At 36.3% G+C, this 25,256-nt stretch overlaps 1 protein-coding gene across 1 annotated transcript in view; it reads right to left on the bottom strand.

Annotated features, from left to right (window-relative positions):
• LOC150097449 (recombining binding protein suppressor of hairless-like) overlaps positions 1-25,256 on the bottom strand; it is a 419,037-nt gene that overhangs the window by 317,487 nt on the left and 76,294 nt on the right. The window contains exon 3 of the mRNA XM_090407702.1: positions 20,266-20,608. Within this exon, the coding sequence (XP_090263828.1) occupies positions 20,266-20,608 (343 nt within the window). The remainder of the gene's footprint in view (positions 1-20,265; positions 20,609-25,256) is intronic.

The raw sequence follows: 25,256 nt of genomic DNA, 5'->3' as shown, positions 1-25,256 counted from the left end.
CAGCAGTGTATCTGGAAGTAGATCAGGTTAAGAAAGGGTCCAGGGTGTTGGGGAAATGATGAGAATTATTTGGAATGCCAGTGAATTGGTAATCAATTGGTTTAAGACATTACTGATGACAAAATTGTTTTCTTTTCTATCTTGGTGTGTGAAGCTGGAAAAGATAAGCCAGTCTGAATGGTGGATTATGAAAACACACACCAAGGAAGATTATCTCACTGTCAGGGTGCTTGGACTGTACATGATCAACTTTCAGAGATAAAGAATGAAATGGGGAGTTAGTAGAACAGTAGGTAAAGAATTCTCAAGCCAAAGCAGATTATATAAAGGAGATACAAAGTCCAGTAACCTTTGGCATGGAATATTAGATCTAACAAAATGTTCAAACACTGCCCCTTCTTATGAAAGGCATTATGGAAGATCTAATGAGGGAAAGCTGAGGTGAGATACTGTTTGTAGAGGATGCCAGTTGTAGTTCAGTAATGAATAACATAAGGTTTGGCTATCTGCTGGTGGACCTGCACATCAGTAATATTAGAATCGTCAGCCTGATTGACTGAGTGGTTAGTATATCCACTCTTCAACCACAAGCTATGGATTTTAATCTCACCATGGCATATATGTTTGCAATTGTCTTTATGTGAGAGATGAATTTAATTTCCTGGTATGAGACCACTGCCTTGCTAATTGGAGGCCTGAAGTGGCTTGAAAAAGTTTCATGTTTGGTCTCTATAGTACAGATTCCCAAACTGAATTTAAAAAATAAAATAAAATTATATATATAATTTATAAAAAAAAAAAAAATCCTTGGCTCACCAGTATGAATTTACTACAGGTTTATAAAAACTATTCATAAGGCAGTAACCACATAAAATAATAAAATAAAAACTTCAGACGTTGGGTAAATCAATCAGAAAGTTTTCTTTATTGCATGGAATTCTGCTCAGAATCTGATATTTATTGAATTGGGGGGGGGGGGGGGCATTGAGTTTTTTTTTTTTATGTTTGATATTTAAAACAAAAATTTTGTGAACAATTTCTTTTACTAACAGTGACTAAAACTTTTTTATGTTGCCTATCATGGTTACAGGTAAAATAATTGGAAAATGTAAACAGTAGAGGCATACAGTGTGTGGGGGGGGAGGGGGGTGAAGGACTCATGGTTGCCATTCTCAACACAGAAGGGCCCACTCACACTTCAATCCAAGTATGGTTTTGGACAGTACTCCCCCTGAAAGCTGGTATACTCTAACTCCATCCCAGTTGATTATTCACCAATTGTTTGGAAAGCCTCCGTGTTACCAACAGGTTCAGTCCTATCTGGTGGCTAGCTTGAGGAAACTACCTTATTGATGTGCCCTTGAATATAGGAGGGTCTGACTTACTAGTTAAATAAGTACTGCATTAACATACAGTACTACCTACTAGGTAGCAATTTTGGGGGTAGGTGAGTTGAGAGATAAACCTGAAACCCTATTGTAGAGACAAGCCACTTCAATGTTTTCAATTTGACAAGCCTTTCAATACACAATTCAACAAAATCACTGAACAAAATTCTGGTTACACTCAAGTCTGGACAAGATGAGCTTTCTCTTCTTTGGATGACCCTAACCTCCATTCTTTCTTGGTATTAACATATCACAAATATCACCTCTTTGACATCCAGGAAATTAGGTTTTCTCATTCATAAAAAGAGATACCTCTATTAACTCTACAAAAATCACACATCCATCCATCCCACCACTAAATATAGTTCTCATGTTTGCAGTAATGTTTTTGTGAGCTCCCTAATAATCCTTATCACAACACAGAATAAAACAGTTAAGTTTATAAATAACCCATCTTGCATCAATCCACTCAACTCTCTTTCACACAGACATTCTACTTGCATTTTCCACAAATATTTCCATGATTACTGATCATCAGAATTAGCATCAAGAATTTTTCACTCTCCTCCAACACTGTAAAATCATGCAGCAGCTATCCAATACTCCTTTATAGGTAAGTACCAAACTCAATGCACCAATTTTCTTCTTCTTCATTCATTCCTCCTTCAGCTGCTACCTTCCAGAACATTCTTTTCTTGCATACTGCATAACTGGAAGAATGAAGGTATACTGTGCCCTTCAAATGGAAAAGAACTGAGTTTGATTCTTGTCATGAAGAGAGGAATCTTTATATGGGCTTTTCAGGTTCAAATGAGTTAGCTGATCTCATATGAAGGTAGCAGGGCTTTTTTTTTCTACTGGAAACTTGGGTTTTTGATCTCGCATAGAGACAAATTAAGCAGGAGAATACATACAATTTACAGACAACATATACTAATGGTAAGTGCTGAGTGTCGATGAAAGCAGTGTCATGTATTTAGAAGATTAAGTAAGGGAAATGGTGGGTTGTATGTCCTCCCACGATGACTCCTTGGACTCCTTGGAAGTGTCATAATAATAATAATATTTTCTAGAGAGAGAGTGAATGTGTGTGTGAGTGTGCATGCATGCATGTAAGAGACTTATTGGAATAAAACAGAACTGGGAAAAGATTCAAAACTATTTAATTCTTTCAAGATTTCATCTCAGTCACAGGGGCATCTTCAAGGAGTACAATATGAATCTTGAAACACAAAGTCAACACAAGACTAAGTGATGCACATAGACAAAAGGAAAGTTAGGCCTTAACTAGGTGAGGTGCCCTGTGTGAGTGCCTGTTGGCAGCCTCAGGCATAACCTGGAATCTCAAGGTATTAGTGTTTTTCATATCTTGTGAAGTTTTTAAGACTAATTTTACTCTATTAGGTGGAGTAAAACTAGGCTTAAAACCATAAAATGCATAAAATTAGAAATCAACCATAAAATAAATTTTATGGTTGATTTCTAATTCAAGTTAAGCTGATTTCTAGGTGGCTGCAGATTCTTAAAACTCTTCTAAATTTGCTGCAATGGAGCACAATGGGTTTCTTCCAATTGAGTCTGAGTTGAATCTAGAGAATGGTCTGCACCATAGTTCTGATTCGAGATACACTGTTTATATTCTTCTATACAGATGGTTGCTCATCTTCCTGTTCACGGTAGGCCAACTTGCAAGAACAAGGAACTGGATGTCAGCCTGGTTAGCTTATCTGCTTTCCAGCCAAAAGGCTGCAGGTTCGAATCCAGCTGTGGGAATGGATGTTTGTAACAGTCAGTGAAAATACTAGTGGTGGTGGTGAACGGTAGATGATGAAGGTAGTTGTGGTTGGTGGAGTTGTAGAATAGGTGCCCTCCCTCGATAAGTCTTTGGACTCCCTGGAGGTGTTGCATCATAATAATAATAACAATATACATCAAGAACTGTGAGAGGAGGGAGATGGTCCATAGTGAAGCAGATAAGGGTAACTAGTCTCATTATACTTCTTGAAACCTGTGCAGAGGTTGTATTTCTTTGGAATTCTGGCTATTTTTTTCAATGTGCATGATTTTCTGAAGAGGTCATGTACTAGGGAAAGATAGTTTTTTTTTTTTTTTTTTTTTTTTTTTGTAGGAACCATAGCCATTAGATAGAAAGGTGTGGTGTATAAGGTTGAGCTTTGCTGAAAGACAGGCTTCATTAGAAGAAAGGTTGTAGTCTGTATTGGTTATAGTTTTAAGATACGGTGTTCAGAGGGGAGATGATGGGATAGTTGCGACTATATCTCCTTGTGCAAGCAGGTTTCCAGAATACTAAGAAGCAGAGGCTGCTGTTAGGAACCTTTTTAGACACCTTTGTAACATACCAAGGTGTCTAGAAAGTTCTAGACCAGGGGTTCTCAACCTTTTCCAGTGGCGTACCACTATATTTAATTCAATATATTAGATGTACCAATAAGGCTTATCTACCACCAGTGGTACACGTACCATAGGTTGAGAATCCCTGGTCTAGATATTAGTTTCCTTTTCCATCGTAAATTGAATCATAGGGTGTAGACTAATGAGGTGACAGAGGAATGATATTTTTGATTGATTTGATTTTTTTATGGTGTAAAGGCATCAAAGGTCATACTGCACCAAGACACAGGTCACAGCAGTACATATGGTAATTGGTTAATAGGACAATCACAAACATCCATGCCCTTGGTAGTATTTGAACCTGCAGCCTCTTGGCTGAAGAGTGGATACACTAACCACTCAGCCAACCAGGCCAGCCAGAGGAAAGCGTCAAATGTGTCTGGGCCATGAAATGAAATAGAGAACACATCATCTGCATATCTTAGCCAAACAGAAAGTTTGAGAGAGGCTGAGTCAAGAGCATTTGAAAATCAAGGATTTTGGAAAACAAGCTCTGAACACAGCTCAACCATATCCACCACACTTTCTATTTAATGGCTACAGTTCCCACAGTACATAAAAAAAAAATCAATCCATCCCCAATCTTCTCTTCTAAGGGATTTTCAGTAATGCTATCACCATCCCCTATGTCAGAGGAATGTCATAAAAAAATAGCCAGAATCCTTAAAGAAATACAACCTCTGCACTAGTTTTCAAGCCCATATGAAACTAGCAACCTTTATCTGCTCTACTAAGGACCAACTCCTTCCTCTCAATTCCTAGTGTATATACAGTTTTGTGCTCCTGCGTTGGCCTACTATGAACAGGAAATCGGAAACCATCCACATACAAGAACAACAAAAATGCATCTCCAATCACGAATGGTTAATCGGGCCTTGCATCTCATTCTCTAGATATGACTCACAGAATGAAGTGGAAGAAAACCACCACACTCCATCATAGCTGCCTTCAAAAATCAGCCTAACCTGAATAAATATGGATACATAAAACATACCAAATATGGGAAAATGCTGATACTTTGAGATCCCAGTTTACATTCTAGGCCATCAACAGGTGCATCCCACCTAGTTAGGACTCTAGTCTTTCATTCACATGTTTCACTTAGTTTTTGTATTGCCTTTTTATGTAACACCATTTATGTGTGTTACAAGTTTTGTATTGTACTAGATGAATATGTCTCTGTGACTGGGATGAAATATTAAAAGAATTAAATAGTTTCTAAGAAGTTCTCAGTGCTGTTTTTCTCCATTATGTCTCCAACATGAGTTTCTCCCAGCACTTAAGGCTTAACACGGTGTATATAACTATAGAATAACACATATGCCACAGTAAAATAAATTTTATTATGTAAATATTTCATCGGTATAATTATCGAACAATAGGAATTGAATTAAAAAACATTACGGTGCATGCTTCAATTGGAATCCCTCTACATATACAGTCACGTGTTCATATTAAAACCAATGGGCTGAATTCAAAACTAATTACATTAAAATATATAACAGATAAATTTATTTAATACAATTGAGAATAACAATTTTCTAAACGTTTGGAATAGTGAGACATCATGATTACAATTAGGTCTATGAAGTAAGGCTTCAGCAATTTTCAATTAAATCAGGTTACTTCACATGGAAAGATAAAATATATAAACAAGAGGATTGAGCAGCAATGAGCTCACTCTTATCACCTAACCAAGCCAACTTTTTTCTTGAACATCCAGAAGAAAGAAATTTCACTCTTGACCCAAAACCAACAATGTGACTACGGTACACTGATGACATCTTTGCAGTTTGGAGTCACACAGAACCAGAACTCTACTCATTTCTACAATAAATGAACACTCTACAATCTCGTATCAAGTTCACACAAGAAAGAATCCTCAAAAGACATTTACTTTTTTGATGTATATATCCAGCATAAACAAGATGGATCCATTTCCACTTCTATCTACTGAAAACCAACTTTTTCAGGTCATTAAATCAAAATACATCGGCTCACTATCCATCTCAAAAATATGGCATAATAAAATCTATAGTATCTAGAGCACAAAAGATTTATTCTTCTGAAGAATCTCTAAAACAAGAATTGGAAATTGTTAAAGAAACAGTCTTACTAAATGGATATAATCCAATAATAACTGAAAAATAATCAACCACTCTCCTATAAAGCAACCCAGATAAGAACTACTAGACTCCTATAATATATATTAAAAGCATCTCTGAATGTGTGGCAAAAATTCTGAAAAAATATCAACTCATTGCTACCTACAAACCCATCAACCAAATTCATAACTTCTTACCCTCTTCAAAAGACAAACTCTCACCCTTGATTAATGCGACCCCGATTAGTGCGTTTTCGATTAGTGCATCATCTTTTTTCGATACCCAAATTCAATTAGTGAGCCTCTAAAATTCAATTAGTGTGCCTATAAAAATAAATGTTACAGATTTTAAAAATTTTCCATCTATACATTTTTTATGGCTAACTATTTTAAAAATATCACTCACCAGAATGGATGAAAATGATTCAATAAGTAATCTCATTGGAAGAAAAACTTGAAATAATAAAGAAAGTGAACAAGGCAAGTCCAGAGCAAAGATAAGACAAGAACACAAAAATGGATGAATCAACTATAAGAGCAATTTTAAGGAAAGCTGTTGAATACAAAGTATTATGATTGAATTGGCGACTTCTTTGTACACGGATCAAAGATTGTAACCAAAAACAGATCCTGCTAAGAACTGACCTTATTAAATCAAAAGCATTAAGTCTGCAATTGATAGCCCTTTCTTTCTTGAAAGAAAGGGCTATCAATGATGGAAAACAAGAATTCCACATTAGTGCTAGCAATATGTGATCCATTTGGAAGCACATTCTTCCACATTTTGCAAATGATTTTAGAGGCATTTCAAATAAATCTCAGTTAATTAAATCTCATTCTGAGAAACTGAGTGATTCCGACCTGCTAAATTTAGATGCACAGCAGGGAGATCCTGAAGAATATGAAGAAAATTTAATCACTGACAAGCCCAAAGAGATTTCACCGAAACAAATTTAAAATATTTTTCGTGCAACCGAAACTTTTAAGTAGCAATGCTTAGAGACTGGCGCTTGCAAAGAGAGAAACAGGAAAATTTGCAGAAGAGGCAGTTGTATGAAAAAAAGGAACAGAATGCCTGCCAGAGAATAATAGATTTATATTTTGAATATGTTTTATTATCTTTCAGCTGCATGGTTTTCCTTTAACTAGGCCCTGAGAAATACCCTAATTCTTTTATAAAAAAAACCAAGGGTAAAAAAAGAAATTTGAGGAACGAATTATACTTTTTTTCCATAGGTTATTATACTCTATTAGTGCGTTTTCGATTAATGCGCCTGTTTTAAAGAACGCATTAGGCACACTAATTGAGAGATTGCTGTACCATGTTCATGTAACCTGTCTTACTATGAACAAACAGGAAGATGCATATTCTTTCTTTTAAGGTTACACAGTGGTCAGCATACATAGTGAAGAATTTATGGAGACACAACACACCTGTTAGAATAATTACTTTGCTTATTATTAAGAAAGTAACATTCGATATTTCAACCTCTGTATTAAGGTCATCATCAGGAAAACATACATATGTACAGGATACGAGCTACATTACACTACACCAGTACTTCCCAAACTGTGGGCCATGTCCCCCTTGGAAGCCATAAGTTCTGTTGACGGGGACGTAAAATAATGAAAACAAATTGCAAATGTTTTAAGACTAAGCAGATTTTTTTAAATCTTAAAAGAAATGTATTTAATTTTTATTATTTGTTATTTCTTTTCTGTTCTTTTTTATATTTTAATGGAAAAAATCACACATTGGTGTTGGTTCGCAAATTTTACTTCTTGCGTATTTCGGCGATTAATGAATATTAATTAGAAAATAAATATCAAGAAGGTGGCAAAATATTCTGGAGGTTGTTGAAGAAGCTTAGGAATGGAGGAAAGAGTGCTGTAAAAGGAGTTAGAGATGATAAAGGTGAAATGAAAACGGAAGAAAAAGATATCCTGGAAGTATGGAGTAATTACTTTGAAAATTTGCTAAAAGAAACAAGCAGTGATAACAGCACAGTGATAAAAAAACACTGACCAGGCATGCAGTCAGGAATACATATCCATACTTGAAGTAGAAAAAGCCATCAAAGGCTTTAAATGTGGAAAGGCAGCAGGAGTAGATGCTATTCGACCAGAAATGCTGAAGTATAGTGGTATAAAAGTCTTACAGTGGCTGCACTGCATAGTTCAGAATGCCTGAAACAGAGGGACGAATTCCAGATGATTCGAGTAGAGCTCTCATAGTACTCATACATAAAAAGGGAAATAAAACAATGTGAGAATTACAGAGGTATATCCCTACTGAGTGTTCCTGGTAAGATATAGGCAAGTATACTTGAGAAACGGTTGAGAAGAATTGTGGAAGAAAAGCTTGGTGAAGAACAGGCTGGATTCAGGCCAAATAGAGACTGTCAGGATCAGATCTCACTTTACGACAAATAGTGGAGAAATCATGGGAATATAACAAAGATCTGTATTTAAGTTTTGTCGATTTGGAAAAGGTATATGACAAGGTGCCAAGAGAGAAGCTATTCAATACTCTACAGTTATATGGTGTTAATGGTGCATTATATCAAGCAATACTTAGTCTTTATTTGAATTGTCAGTCAGCAGTTAGAATTGAAGGAAGTACAGAAGATGGTTTAATGTTAAATCTCGTGTGAGACAAGGATGTACATTATCTCATCTGTTATTCATTATCTATATGGATCACATTATGAAGGAAAGTGGTATTAAACATGATATCAAAATTGGAGATGTTAATGTCAGCTCTTTGCTTTATGTGGACGATGTTATACTTCTGAATAAATCCACTAAAAGTTTGCAAGATTCTCTGACTAAATTGAATAGCTGTTGTAATAGATATGGTATGAAGGCCAGCAATAAAAAGACAAAGACAATGAAAATAGGTAGAATCATTGAAAATGCCAACTGTGTTGTGAATGGAGAACCTGTGGAACAAGTAAAACATTTCAACTACTTAGGCACGAATTTTAGTGAAGATGGTATTAAATATGGAAATAGACAACAGAATCAACAAAGCTGGTATTGTAGGAAGTCAATTGAATAAATTCATATGGAATAAGAGAGAAATTAGTCGGAACACTAAATTAGCTGTATATACAAGACAATGTTCAAACCAGTTTTAACTTATGGATCAGAGAGCTGGGTCAGAAGTAAAACACTTGACCAAAGACTAGACACTGCAGAAATGAGAGTCCTGAGAAAGATTAGAGGCATGAACAGATGGCATCAATGGCAATATCATATAAAAACGAGAATATTAGGAAAGAACTTGACATTGTCAGCATCCAGGAATGCGTTAGCAGATCTAATCTCAGGTGGTATGGTCACTTAAACAGAATGGGCGAGGAAAGATTAGCAAAACAAGTGTTCTCTGCCAGGTTGGCAGGAAAACGAGTCAGAGGAAGACCAAGATATAGGTGGATTGATACGGTACAAAGTGCCTTAGACGATAGAAATATAAGATTTGGTAATGTTGCAGTCTTGACAAGTAACAGACTGATTTGGAGGAAAATTGTAGATAGTAATGATGTAAATTTTTCAGGTAGTACTATCATATCCTGTACAACCCTTGAGGGTACATGGCAGGAATTTGATAATGATGATGAATATTAATAAATATATGCTTATTCATATGTTTCATTTCAAAGGTATTGATAAGAAACGCAAAAAAGATTACAAACGCAAAATCTTGAATATAAATTGTAGTGAATATAAATACAATAAATATTATAACAATACATGTCTATATTACAATTTTTTTTCCGATAAGTCCGTGAAATATTTTAATTTTTCCAAAGGGGGCCTTGGCATCCATAAGTTTGGGAAGCACTGCACTACACTACATAAAAGTAAGATGAATCTAAATGTTTGTTAATCATTTCCTCTCATATTAAGATTTCCTTCTGTTTAGAGACTGGATGCTATACAGATTGAAGATGGGTGCTTCAAATTCTTGGAATAATTAAGCAATCATTCTTATTCAGATATGGATGATATTTCAGTATTTCACAGGCTTCTTGAAATTTTTTCAAACCAGGTTTCGATGCGGTGTAGGGATTTGGTGCATTTCCAGTCAATTCTGTGACATGTTTGGAGTGCGTGGTCTCACAGGCCTAATTTACCATAGTGCAGGTATTTAATGTACCATTTGTGTTCATCTTTTCTAATTGGGATGGTGTGTCCTGTTTCTCCTTTACTGGTACACTGAATTTTGTAAACTCCTGGGTGGGCAAGGTATGGAAGAGGAGATCTAAGTAAATTTCTTAATTTTCCAGGGGGTTGTCTTAATATTTTTTTTGGATTTTTTACAACACACAAAAAGAATTAAAATAGAATTTAATACTGCCTATATTTCGTCCTAGTCACTAGGACATCTACGGGGATTACAAAAACAATTAATGTAACATATGCACAAATAACAAACAATACTAAGCCCAACCACGTGGGTGACACTAAAGTCCTATCTAGGTAGAGCGCCCTCTAAGGGCAGTAGTAGGTGGCCTGGAATATAAGGTGGGAACTCTGGTGATGAGTGTTTCCCAAATCTTCAGAAGCTTAATGCAACCATATTTATTGAGATTTGGTTGGTTTTTGAGAGCTGCTGCTGTTTCTAAGAAAATGCCACAGTCGTTCTTAATACCAGTGAATATAAGCGTAAAATGAACATTATCCTCCGCGATCGCGCTACCTACATCCCGCTAGAACACGATCCCACAAAAACACAAGTTAAGAAACTTAAAATTTTACTCAAAAAAGTATCTTCCTGGCCCCCTGATGTCACGAAAAAACTTAAACCTTTCTGCTCCCGTCCTTCCCGAATATACGGTTTACCAAAAATCCACAAACCCAATTCCCCACTCAGGCCTATAGTAGATGCTAACAATGCACCTTGCTATAGACTATCTAAACAGCTGGCCAACTCTCTAATTCCCCCTCACCAGAAGGTCCCCTTCCTATATAAAAAACTCGACCCACTTTAAAGCCCTCACAGAAAATTTAACCTTGGAGAAGACAGACATATTGGTAAGCTTTGATATCTCCTCTTTGTTTACCAATATTCCCTTAATTGACACCTTATCTCTCTTAGAAAACGTTTTTCCCTCTGACATCTTAGATCTCTTTTCCTTTGCCATTAACTCTGGATATTTCTCTTGGAACAACAAAATCTACAAGCAGATAGAGGGAACTGCCATGGGTTCCCCCCCTCTCACCCCCCCCCCCCCTTGCCAATTTCTATATGGAAGATTTCGAAAAACGAGCCATAGACTCAGCCCCACTCAAACCTTCTATCTGGCTAAGATATGTAGATGATGTGTTCTCTATTTGGCCTCATGGCCCAGACACGTTAGACTCCTTCCTCAGTCATCTCAATAGTCTACATCCAAGAATCCAGTTCACTATGGAAAAGGAAAAGAACAATTGTTTACCCTTCCTAGACACCTTAGTCACACGCCTGCCTAATGATACACTTACCTTCACCATATACAGAAAACCCCCACACACAGGCAGATACATTCACAAACTCTCCCACCACCACCCCTCTCAACAATATGGCATTATTAAAACTCTTACCAAGAGAGCCCACAATCTTTGTTCCAGTGGAACCGCCCTCACTAATGAGCTTAACCACATACACAGCACTTTCCTCTCCAATGGCTACAGCGATCACAGTATCAAAAAAATAATCAACTCCTCCCCCATTCCCCTTCCTTCTCGTCAACAAGATTTTAAAAATGCCATCACCATACCTTACATCCGTGGCACATCTGAAAAAATAGCCAAGATACTAAAACAGTACAATCTACACACAGCATATAAGCCCCACCGCAAACTGGCTACCCTTATCCGTTCTATGAAAGATCAGCTCCCTCCTCTCTCTCTGCCTGGAGTTTACAAAGTACCCTGTTCCTGTAAGCTGGCGTACTTTGGACAGACAGGCAGATCAGCATCCATCCGTCTAGAGGAACACAAGTCTTACATCTTCAAACACAACTATGGCCATTCAGGCTTGGCTGACCATGTTTTGGACACCACCCACAGAGTATCATGGAAGAAAACCACCATGCTCCACCACAGCAAATTCAAGAAAGAGAGACTTTTCTTAGAAGCAGCAGCAGCTCTCAAAAACCAACCAAATCTCAATAAATATGGTTGCATTAAGCTTCCGAAGATTTGGGAAACACTCATCACCAGAGTTCCCACCTTACATTCCAGGTCACCTACTACTGCCCTTAGAGGGCGCTCTACCTAGATAGGACTTTAGTGTCACCCACGTGGTTGGGCTTAGTATTGTTTGTTATTTGTGCATATGTTACATTAATTGTTTTTGTAATCCCCGTAGATGTCCTAGTGACTAGGACGAAATATAGAAAGTATTAAATTCTATTTTAATTCTTTTTGAGTGTTGTAAAAAATCCATTAAGCCTCCAACATGATGTCCTCACAGCACTTAAGCCTCTACACACGTGTCTTAATATTATATTTAAGTAGTGTTCTATTTTTTTTTAAATACCCTTAATGTAATTTTGTGCTTTTAATGGTATTTTTATGGAGGATCTTGTGAACTGTTTTTTTATTTGGCTAATAATTTCAAATTCTTGGTTCAGAGTCTGTTCACTGGAGCAAAAACTAGGGGTCATCAGCACCCTCAAACACAGAGCCCTAACAATTTGCTAAGAATTTGAAATTATTAGCTAAATGTTTATAAAAAATGGCTACAATAAAAAAACAGTTAATAAGATCCTCCTATAAAAATGCCATTAAAAGCAAACAAGATTACAAGAAAGCCATAGCCATACCATACATTTGGGACAAAATAGAACACTACTTAAATGCAATATTAAAACAAACTTCAAACCCCCAGCAAAATTAAGAAATTTACTTAGCTCTTCCAAAAGTCCTCTTCTATACCTTGCCCACCCAGGAGTTTACAAAATTCAGTGTACCAGTAACCTACCTTACATAGGAGAAACAGGACACACCATCCGAATTAGAAAAGATGAACACAAACACCACATTAAATACCTCCACCAGGATAAAACAGGTCTGTCAGACCACAAACTCCAAACATGTCACAGAATTGACTGGAAAAGCACTAAGTCCTTACATGGTACCAAAATATGGTTTCAAAGAAAATTCAAAGCGCCTGTGAAATGCTGAAAGATCATCCAAATCTGAACAAGAATGATGGATTAATAATTCCAAGAATTAGGAGGACCCATCTTCAACCGATATAGCACCCAGAACAACACCAAACAGAAGAAATCTTAATAGAGGACTTTAGAAATTGTTTAGTGTAGTTCTGCTTTTTTTTTTTTTTTTTTTTTAACCACCACCAGATGATTAACAAACATTTAGATTCATCTTACTTTTGTGTAGCGTCATGTAGCTTGTATTCTGTACATATGTATGTTTTCCTGATGATGATCTCAATACAGAAGTCGAAACATCGAATGTTACTTTCTTAATGATAAGTAAAGTAATTATTCTAATGTGTGTTGTGCCTCCATAAATTTTTCACTATGAAGGAAGATCTATATATAAACCTATCTCTGAACTTCAAGGTCACATCCATCTTATCAAACCTCACAAATCTGGCCTTGCACAACATGGAATCGAAAAAGCTAACCACATGATCCATTGTAAAATGCTAAGCTGCTACATAGATCCATATATATAAAGATGAACATTTATATAAAGAAACTACCACATCAGAGATACTGATAGGTCAGTAGTTAGACACATCCGTTTTTGCACCACCCTTGTATAGTGGAACTATTATACATTCCTTCCATTCCTGTGGTGTCATTGCTGAACTGAGACTTGAGTTACACAAACAAGTGAAAGGCCTAGCAAATTCAGCTGAACATTCCTTTAGCAAACATGCTGATATTCCACCTGTCCCTATCGACAAATTCTTATCCAGGTTATGCAACAGCTCTTCGAGGTCATTTTCATGCACCTTTAATTTTTCATCCAATGTATCAGGAGAACTATGCACCATGTTGCATACACATGGTTGCATATGTGTATGCAATTAATGAGTTAATGAGTTAATGCAGTTAATGAATGCTCACTTAGCAAAGTGAGCACTCATTAACTGCAGGCGGTACTAGAGTACCACCTAGAGTACCAACAAGTTATTCTTTCACATTCATTCTTTCTTTTGCTTTCAGCATAACGATAAAATTCTTTTGGATTGCCTTTAGCTTGTATAGCCAATTTCTTTTCTGCACAAGTTGTTACTTTTCTGGCCCGAGCTTTATAAATTTCATAACTCTTATTCTCATGATATTCTTTCCACATCATCATCTCCTTCTTCTTGTGGATCTCTTGCTTAATAAGGTTGCACATCCATTTCACTCCCGACCTATTTATTCTTTGAAACAATAGGGATACATTCAGATACTGCATCATTTAAGCACTTTTTTCAAAGCTTCCCATGCACTGTTGACATTATTCCCATTCAGTAACTGATACCAAAGATAGTATTCTCTCAAATTGATCATAATTTCTAGCTTCGTAGTTCAGCATGTAACCTGTTCTAATGGGAACATCAACATAATTAGATACTTCCCAAGAAAGCACAGAATGTTTACTGTAACCAACTGGTGGGAAAATAGTTATATTCTTAACATGGACCCCTCCTGAGGCTATGAATAAATCTAACACTCTTTAACCTCGAGTTCCTTCATTTACATGCTGCTTGAGAAAATTGTCTCGCAACAATTCAATAAATTCCTCTTCATTCTTATCATGAGATTTCTCTCCTATGCAATCAATGTTTGGATAATTAAAGTCACCCATAATGATCACTCATTTAGTACCCATAAGGCTAAATTGGAGATGCATTTCTTTGTCCCCTGCAAATGAGCTGCCAAGTCTGTAACAACACCCTACCATATACTTCATTTTGTTAGCCTCCACTTCACACCAGATACCCCCAAAACTCACCACTACATGAGACATTGTTACGATCATTATTTTCTTGAATTTCTACCCTAATTGGACTTAAGCTGTCTGATGTAAATCATACACTTCAAAAATCATACTAAATATAAATCATCTTATAAATAATACACTTCGGTCAGATTAGATATGCAGTGTTATATTATATTGGTTGAAATATGTCAGAAGAAACTTATCAGGCTAGGGATCTTGTAGTTAGTAGATAGGAAGAAGTTCAAGAGTCATATAGCAAAGATTGCAAATATTAGTAAAAGGTGTAATAGATGAGAGTTTGACAAAATCGTGCTTTTCGGGTGCGAAAATTAATAACGTAAGCGAGGCTATTATAGAGCACAGAAGCATAAGGTGAAAGAAACGATAGTAGTGGCCAGAACGAATGATTTAAAAGGTGAAAAATTTGCTATGAGAGAGGACTGGAAAGAATTACTAGCGGTGCAAAAGGAAAGAGTGAGAGAGTTAAGATAGTTAGTTAGTCCGTTACGCGGTGTGAGAGAGTAGAGTTGAGAAGGAGGGCCATAATTGCGAATGACTCTATGCGTAAGTTATGTAGGAGGGGTGGTGTGGAGTGAGTTTGATGGGTAAAAGGACTTATACAAGGAGGATGGTTTGCATCTGGATGGATTTGGTGTTCGGGACTGGAAAAATTGTTGCTGAATGAAGTAAAAGTGGATGTGCAGAATAAGAAAAACTAGAGCTTTTAGGGAGGGTGGGGATACTGTTAAGTGGACATGCAGACATCGGTGAGGCAGTTGAGTGTAAGAATGTGTATAATATGCCTGAGTCAGGATGAAGGATAACAAACCAAACTGGGATAGTTAGTATAAGGCATAAAATAGGGGTAGGGCTAGGGGACTTCTGCACTTTATATACACTAATGCCAGGAGTATTCGGAATAAGGAGGAGGAATTTTTGGCCTTGGTTAGTTCTTCCTGGCCACAGGTTATTGGCATTAGTGAGACATGGCTAACAGAAGATGATATAGTTAGTTGGATAGAATGTGAGTGGTATAGTGTGTTCAGGAAAGACAGAGAGAAAAGAATGGAGGAGAAGTGTTATTGATGATAGCTGATGAGCTGCAGCCACAGAGAATAGAAGGTCAACTTCAGGATAGTGAAAATAGCACATCTGAGGCCATCTGCTCAGCAGTACAAAATTTATATTCGGGTGCTGCTACAGACCAGGCGATGGAATAGATGATGGAGACAGTATGCATAGGCAAATAGACTAAATGAGTGGAGGACAGGTGATTATTATGAGGGATTTCAACTACGGTAACATTGATTGGAGGGAGAAGAGAACATATGGGAAGAAGGAATTAGATTTTATGCAGTTACTAAGGGATAACTATCTGCGACAGCATGTAATGGAATATACTAGGGGTTCAAGAGTGCTTGACCTAGTAACTGCATCTGAGAAATTGACTATTATGAATATGACCATATTGCCACCAATTGGTGAGAGTGATCATAAGGTACCTGGGAAGTGTCTAAATGTGTGGAATTTTCAATTAAGACAGGGTATATGTGGAATTACTGGGCTGGTAAGTATGACAAACTTAGGAGATTGCTTGGATCAGTGCCATGGCATGTTAAACTGCAAGGGCTTGATGTGATAGTGCATGGGAAAGGGTTAAGGAGCATTTGAGGAAGGTAATGGCTGACTGCATACTTAGAGTATGGAGAGTAAATCAAATGGGAGTCAAAGGATGAATAACACCATTAAGCTTGAGCTGCAAAAAAAAAGAAACAATTGTGGATGAAATTAAAGGAGAAAGGTGACCTGCAGTGACACGAACAGTACAAAGCACAGGCCAGAAGGGTAACTAGTGTAGTAAGAAAAGCAAAAGCAGATTATGAAAGGAAATTAGCAATGCAAGCTAAAGTGAATCCCAAACAGTTCTTTTGATATGCTGCAAGTAAAAGAAAAAATGCATACGGCAAAATGATTTCTAAGGAATGCCAATGGCAGGGAGGTAACAGAATCAGCTGAAATAGTATAATTACTAAGCGAACACCTTGCAATAGTATATTATCCAGGCTGTGATATTACAGGAATTAGAGAACAAATGGCTGATACAGGAATTGAAGTGAATGAAATGGGTTAATAGTATATCACAGAACCTTAACGTAAATACATCTGTGGGATTCGATGGTATATCAGCTCGAGTCGTAGGTGAAGCAGCAAAGGAATTGTCAGTTCCCTTGACAAAATTGTTTAATTTAAGTCTTGGCTCTGGATTAGTCCCAAGGGGGGGGGGGGGGGGATAGTTCCATTGCATAAAGGAGGTTCCAAGACTGCTGTTGTAAATTACCGACCAATCAGCATATCAGGAATCATTGTCAAGGATTTGGAGATATTAGTCAAGAGCAAAATACAGGAATGAATAGATGAAAATGGGATACTGTATTGAAGACAGCATGATTTTGTGAAAGGTAGATCATGCCTCAGTAACTTGCTCATGTTTTATAATACAGTGACAACTGAACTGGATAAAGGTAATGGATTTACAGTGACACTGCTGGACTTTGCTAAGGCCTTTGACAGGATACCACACAGAATTCTAATCAGTAAACTGCAGCACACGGGGATGGATATAGGGTTGGTGAGATGGATAGGAGGGTAGTTGATGGAGAGATATCAGAGAGTAGTTTATTCAGGAGTGGAGTGGTGTGCCGCAGGGTCCTGTTCTTGGACCACTGCTATTTAATTTGTTCATTAATGATATAGGAAAGGATCTGAGAGGAACTGTTCATTTATTTGCTCATGATGCAAAGTTGGGAAGAGCAATAGTGAATGCACATGATGTCAAAATTTTGCAGGATGATTTGGATAGATTGGCAGTCTGAGCTAATGAGAATGGATGTCAGTTTAATGTAGGAAAGTGTAAGGTTATGCATTTTAGGGTGAAAAAAATTAGCAGCAGTATATCACATTGGTGGAAGTGTACTCCACCAATGGAAGTTGGTGGATTACACTTCCACCAACTTCCATTGGTGGTTGGGCATGCTGGTGGATAGGGAGTTGAAGTTTAGGGGGGCAAACAGCAAAAGTGGTTAAATCAGCTCATCAGATCACTTGGTTACTGAAGAATACTTTGACAAGCAGAGATTAGCAAGTTATTGTTCCTCTTTATCGAGCCTTGATAAGACCCATCTTGACTACTGTGCCCAGATCTGGGCCCCTAGGTTTCTTCTTGATGGAGAGGAGGTAGAGAGGATCCAGAGGCGAGTGATCAAGATGATAGCTGGTCTATGGAAGGAACCTTACGAGAACAGGTTGAAGATCTGTGGGTTATAGAAATTGGTTGATAGGCAGAAAAGGGGTGATATGATTGAGACATTCAAATTACTGAAGGGTTTTTACAAGATTAATTCAGAGGAAATTTTTCAGAACAGGTCTGGTAATGGGAGAACCAGGGCCATCCATGGAAACTGAGCAAGAGTGTAGTTAACAAGGGTGTTAGAACTAGCTGTTTTACTTGGAGAGTGGTGAATGAGTGTAATAAACTGCCAGAGTTTGTTGTGGGTGTCATGACTGTAAATAAATTCAAAGCTAAGTATGATAGATACTGTGCAAATGTCAAATAGTTGTTCTTGATATGATGTTTAGGGCCTCCCTCGATGAGTCTAAGGACTCCTTGGAGTTGCCCGTAATAATAATAATAACAACTCAGAGGATAATTGCAATGTTGAAATGAACTTTGACATGTAACAATAAGAATGTCATTTGGCCTCTTTAAAAGGCCTTGATAAGACCTCACTTGGACTATTGTGCACAGGTCTGGTCTCCTGGTTTTCAAGGCGATGCTGATAGAGTGGAGACAGAGTGCAAAGGAGAATCTTAAAAATGATATCAGGATTGTGGAATACTGATTATGAATTGATTGAGTATTTGTAGAATGCAGACACTAGCAAACAGAAAAAAGAGGGATGATATGATTGAGACTGACAAACCTCTGAAAGAGTCATGGGATTTCAGTTCATGGAATTTTTCATTTTATGAAGGAAGAGGAAAGGACAAGAGGGAATATATAAGAGCTGAGAATGAATGCTAGCTGATGCATGTAGTATGTGGCCTCCCTCAATGAGTCCCTGACTCCCTTGAGGTGTCTCTAATAATATTATTATTATTATTAACATTATTCATGCAAACTATACCCTTGTTTCACATGGATTATAAGAACAGTGAATGCTCATCTATAACCATAACAGAAATTGAAACAATCCAGTTGCAAATTTATGCATTCATATTTGACTTGTCTGAATTTAGCAGATACAGTTTCTAACCTGGAAAGTGAAATATCAGTTAAGTCATTTAAGTTATTTTAATTTTTTCATATGTCGATACTGTTTTTAATTACCTTGCAACAAAAAATATGCATTCTCTAGTAAAAACCAATAATACTTAATAAAATAACCTTAGAGGTAGCTAAGTTAAATAATTTTTGAATTATAGTATTTAGTAACTTGTACAATATACAAATTTTCTTTGAGATGTGCCATTAGTAGCTTCTTCTATCACCCAAGTGAGAGATGTCACATTTATACATATACCCACTGTTCAACTTACAAAAAGAAGTTGAACAGAAGTGACATTCACAGTGATAGTTGCAACTTTTCCTCCATGGGATTCACATAAAATATAAAATAACAACAAAAAGTATATACAGAAAGATATACTTTTAATATGTTTCCTTACTTAAGATGAACATTTAACAAGAGCTATAGATATAAACAAAGAAATGTATGATGAATGACAGTATTAGCACAGACCTATTCTGATATGCATTAAATTGAAGAAATATTTTTGTGAAAAACATTAAACTACTTGGAATTGCCATGACACTTTACTTTCCCATAACAGAACTCATGCATGCATAAAACCTTTGCCTATGTTCATATGAAACTTCTTAATGGAAATACTCCAAATGTTAAATGTCCTTGTTCTCTAACCTCCATATCTCACATCCTACTCTGTCCAATAGCACAAGTACATGTATGCATATACCCATGAACTCAGACATCCAATGGTTATTAGAGGAAATATTATAATTACTAGATAAAGGCTGGAAACATCTAATGCAAGTGCACTACTCCAAAGAAAATCATTTTTATCTATATATAATATTTTTATAACAAGTCTTTCTCATATCGATGATAAATAATGAACAAAGTGGGAAGTGCTGAAATAGGGACCACTCATATGAGTAGTATGAGTGATCCCTATTGCAGCACAGATTTTAATGTTTTATTTATGGCATTAAATTTTAAACATAAAAAATGTGAGGATTTGGTACACTCCCCCCCACACACACACACAACTTAGGCAAAAATAATATGAATTAAAATAATTTAAAATAAAAAATATATAGCTTACTGCGATTTGATATACTGGTTGATGTAGAAGATAGTCCATTTTCATAAGTAGTTTCACCTTGATTATAGTTCCTAAATGGAAGTCCAGAATGAGATTCTGAAAGTTCTATGTGCCCAAAACGTCCATCTGGTCTAGGGCTAGATAGATCTACTGGATGGCTTTCATAGTTAACATTCCTCCTGTCATCTACTTCTGATGAGCGACTCTGAGAATGTATTACCAATGACGTACTTGGTTGATTCTGTCTTACAGTATCATTTATTGTCATGTGATTTGATGATCCTTGAGATGATTGAGAGTGACTAAATTCATTAAAGTCATTAACTCCACGATGAGTTCCTCCCTGAAAAAATGAAATGTGGTTAAATAAATATTTCCCTGAAATAATATCAATACTATTAAATAACCCCTTACATGATCATATATATTTCACAATTGCTTTAAATACGTCCACTAACAAACAATAACCAAAACAATAAACAATAAATTATTGTTTTGGTTATTGTTTGCAAATTGAGCAAATTACACAATAACCACAGTAATTAACTCTAATGAAAGTAGAGATATTTCATACTGAAAATAACAGTACATCATCAGCATGTAGAAACAAGCAAATCAAAGAGCAGGAATACAAGGTATATACAATAATTAGTTTAATTAGTTTAAAATTAATTAAAAAACAGTTGCTGCAAGGCTAGAAATCAGTATTAATAAATAACATTCAAACTATTTTTGATGTTTACATAAAATAAGAATCTCCTAAACTTTTGGGTGAGGGAGGGAGAGAGATAAAGAGAAAGAGAGAGAGAGAGAGAGTGACAACTGTTCCGATTCAGATTAGGCCATTGTAAAAGGGCTTCGCAAATTTCTTTGAAAAGGCGTTCAATATTTAAAACTACTTCTATGGAGAAGACAAGCTTCATTCCACCAGATACCGTGTTTAATGTCAATACTATGCTGTGTCAGACCAGACTTTTGAGGTTTCACATATCTATGTTCATTAATTCTTTTTTCCACATAATAGCCTATCTGTCTAAAGTGTATCAAATTACATTAACAAGGTATCTGGTAAACACCCAACGACAGAGGTGACAATTTATCTTTTGTAGGTGGTAACAGATTAGAAATTTTGTTGATACAAAATTATGTGGGAATAAGGTGATACTTCTTTAGAATTCTACCAACAGGTTCAGAGATACCTGAATTCAGAAATATAAGTGATTGGAACCCTGCAGTCTGTTGAAGAATACTTAAATGTTGGAACATAGGAGTCAATTATTTGCTGGATTTTATGAGGGTTGTAACCATTTGATTTCATTAAAGTTTTAATAGTGAGAAATTCTTGTTGTAAGATTGAAGGAGAGGAGCATACATTATGTACTCTATTAATTAAAGATTTGATAACACCAATTTTTTTAGAGGTGTGATGAGCAGACTTTTGATGAGTGTATCTGTGAGTTAAGTAGGTTTTGATAAACACTAGTTGACAAAATACCAGAGGCTGTGCATGTAAGAAGGATGTTCAAGAATGGTAAACTACCAGCATTTTCTTTTTCTAAGGTGAAATGAATGCGTGGATGAAGGCTATTGATTCGTTGTAAGAAATGAGGCCAAACAGCAAAACATTGATGTAACAAAACCAAAGAGAGGGTTCGGGATGAATGAATGAGAACAAGGCATCTTCCAGATAGTTCAAAAAATAGTCTGCAAAGGTGAAGACAGAGGGCTACCTATGGTAGTGCTTTCAACCTGCATATAGATCTTGTTTTTTTGGCTGAAATATCCTGATTACATAACCAATTCAAAAATCTTCACAACAACCAGGAAGGAAATCATCATATAGTAAACTAAGTGTCAGATAACAGAAAATGTTGGTAAAAAGGGAAACAAGATCAAAGCTGACTAACAAATCTGACTCTGGTATTTGAATATTCTTGATGAATGATCTGGATTGTCCATTATGGGCAGTTAATAAATGTGAAAGAAATTTAGCAATTCTATAGGTGGGAGAGTCAATACAATTCATGATGGGTCTTACTGGACAACCTTCTTTATGAACTTCTGGGAGATCATATAAACGATAAGTCCTTTCAAAATGGGTGTGCAACTTATCCAAAACGTATTTTGATCCCAAATAACAACTTCATCGAGCAGCTTATTTAATTGTTTAATTTGTGTTTTTCTAGGGTTATAACTAATTTCTTGATAGGTGGAGATATCCTGAAAGGAAGTCTATCTTTCTCTCATAGTTGGCTTTATCCATTACCACTACAGCTTTTCCTTTATATGCTTTTGGAATAGATATAGTGCTTTTTTGTCTTAATGAAAACAGCACATGAGTTTCAACACTAGATAAATTACATAGAGGTAATTTTATTTTAATCTCTCTACCGGCCATGGTGGATGAAATAGTGAGACCTAATTGCACTTCTTATCCATGTTATTCAACAGGTGTTATAGAATTTTGTCTATAGTCGTCCTGGCCGGTTAGGGTGTTAAAGAGTAAAGCAGCAACTTCAAAGCATAGTTTATTAGCATCTTTGTTTGAAAGTCCTAACAGATTGAGTTTAATGTTATGCAGAAAATCAAGATACAGAATGGAGTTAGGTACCAAAGCAAAATCATGGCCTTTAGCCAACACACTAATCTTGGCATCAGAAAGGGCATCCAGAAATATTCACAACCCATTTCTTAGTAGGCGTGTTGTCAGAAGTAAATTTTTGCTTACAGTATAATGATTCATATTTTTGTTGAAAGTTTATTTTTCACTTGGTTAGACTATAATATATTTAGTTTAATCCTTTATCCAAGTGTGAGCGAACAAAGTTTGCGCCTGAAAATATCTTCAGGATTGAGGTAGGGTAGTACAACACCGGGCAACTTGTAGCAAAGGTGGACCAAGCTAACATCACTCCAATCTCAGTATCTCCTTGTATCTCCTATCATTATACACATCTCCTTGCAGATATGTATAATGTTATGCATTAAGGGAAGGGCCACTACCCAGACCAGTTTCAACCTTTATTGAGATCTCGTCAGCGGGAGCCAAGCCCAGAAGTGGAGATACCAAGGCACAAGTGGAGAGGTCATCTTTACCTATATTTTGGCAACTATAGGAGTTGCCAAAAGGTGTGCCACCTTAATATTAAATTATTCTGGATTTAGAGAAAGATGTTGAAATTTTATATTTCACTTGGTTTGACTATAATAAATTTAGTTTAATCCTTTATCTAAGTGTGAGCAAACAGAGTTTGCACCTGAACTTCAGAACTGAGGTAAGGTAGTACAACTCGTAGCAAAGGTGGACCAAGCTAACATCACTCCTAGCTCAGTAGTTCTAAAAAAACTATGCTTTTTTAGAACTTATCACTGAAAGCTTTTCTAAACCTAAACTTCTAATAGTTTTAAAACTTACTATAGAAATAAAAAGCAAATCTATTCCATTGTGTTGATACTTTTGGCCACTATTTAAAATTATAATCTTTGGAATGCAAGAGAAGAAAATTTTTCCAAAAATAGTGCCCCAAAGTTTAATACTTCTCAACTAACAGTTAAAAAATATTTACACAAAATTTCATTAATTGCATTTCCTAAGCTTATGTTTTTAAGGTCAAAAATAATACTGGTTTTCTTTTCTTTCCAACATTTCTGAAGTTTAAAAAAGATTTTCCATGCTGATATGAATGTAGTTTCATAAATTTAACAAAATACCCATACATGCCATTTACGGGGTTGGTCTGAAAAGTTCTTGGCCATATATGGCAACACTATCAGCAAGATTTTTTTTTTCCCCTAAGTAGTTGGTACATCTGTCAAATGCATCCATTTGAAATTGCAAGTCATTCTATCAAATAGTTTGTTTTATACAGCTGTCTGTATCCCTTAAAATGGATAAAATTGAGTATCATGGTTATAAAATTCTTTGTAAAAGAAGGTTTAACACCAAAATAAATTCATTCGAAGTTCATAAACGTTTATGGGCACTTTTCTCCTTCGTTTTCAACAATTAAGAAATGGGTTGTGGAGTTTAAGCGTGGCCATACCAGCCTTGAAGATGATCCACATGAAGGAAGTCCAAAAAGTGTAACAACACTAGAAATCATTGATCAAGTGCACGATATGATATTGGATGACTGGCGAGTCAAATTGCTGGGACTATAGGCATTTCAAAAGAATGTGTAGGATATATATGGGCATAGATGTTTGTGATTGTCAGTGAAAATACTAGTAGTGGTAGTGGGCAGTCGATGGCATTGCTGTAGTTGCGGTTCATGGATGGAGACAGAGTTGTAGAGTAGGTGCCCCCCCTCGATGAGTTTTTGGACTCCCTGGAAGTGTCAGGTAATAATAATAATATTTTGCATAAAAAATTGCAAATGAAAAAGCTTTGCGCAAGATAGGTGCCGTGTTTGCTCATAGCAGATCAAAAACGCACGTGCATGAAAATCTCTGAACAGTGCTTGGAGTGTTTTAACAAGAATAAAACTGATTTTGTGTGTCGATTTATTACTATGGATGAGACTGGGAATCACCATTACACACCAGAATCCAAACAGCTGTCAAAACAGTGAACAGAAGCCGGTTGTTCAGTGCGAAAGAAGGCAAAGTCGGTTCCATCAGAGGAAAGGTCATAGCATCGGTGTTTTGGGATGCTAAAGGCATTTAGTTTATTAATTATCTTGAAAAGGGTAAAACAATAACGGGAATATTTTTCCAATCTTTTAACCAGACTAGACGAGAAAATTCTTGAGATAAGACCCAGTTTGCAGAAGAAAAAAATAATCTTTCATCAGACTTCTATCTCTTCCCAAAACTAAAAATCTGCCTAGGTGGTCAGCATTTTTTTCTTCGAATCAAGAGGTGATTGCAGCTGTAGAGGGGTATTTTGCAATCTTACTGAGAACCACTACAGGGACAGGATAATGGCCTGGAGCATCGCTGGAATAAATGTATTAGTCTTAATTGAGATTATGTTGAAAAATTTTGAAATT

The sequence above is a fragment of the Typopeltis vanoorti genome, chromosome 17 (genome assembly GCF_054136105.1).
Source record: "Typopeltis vanoorti isolate ZY-2024b chromosome 17, IOZ_Tvanoo_1.0, whole genome shotgun sequence".
In the NCBI taxonomy this organism is placed as follows: Eukaryota; Metazoa; Arthropoda; class Arachnida; order Uropygi; family Thelyphonidae; genus Typopeltis; species Typopeltis vanoorti.
Note: the sequence above shows the minus strand (reverse complement) of the source record. Positions and strands in the feature narration are given on the sequence as shown.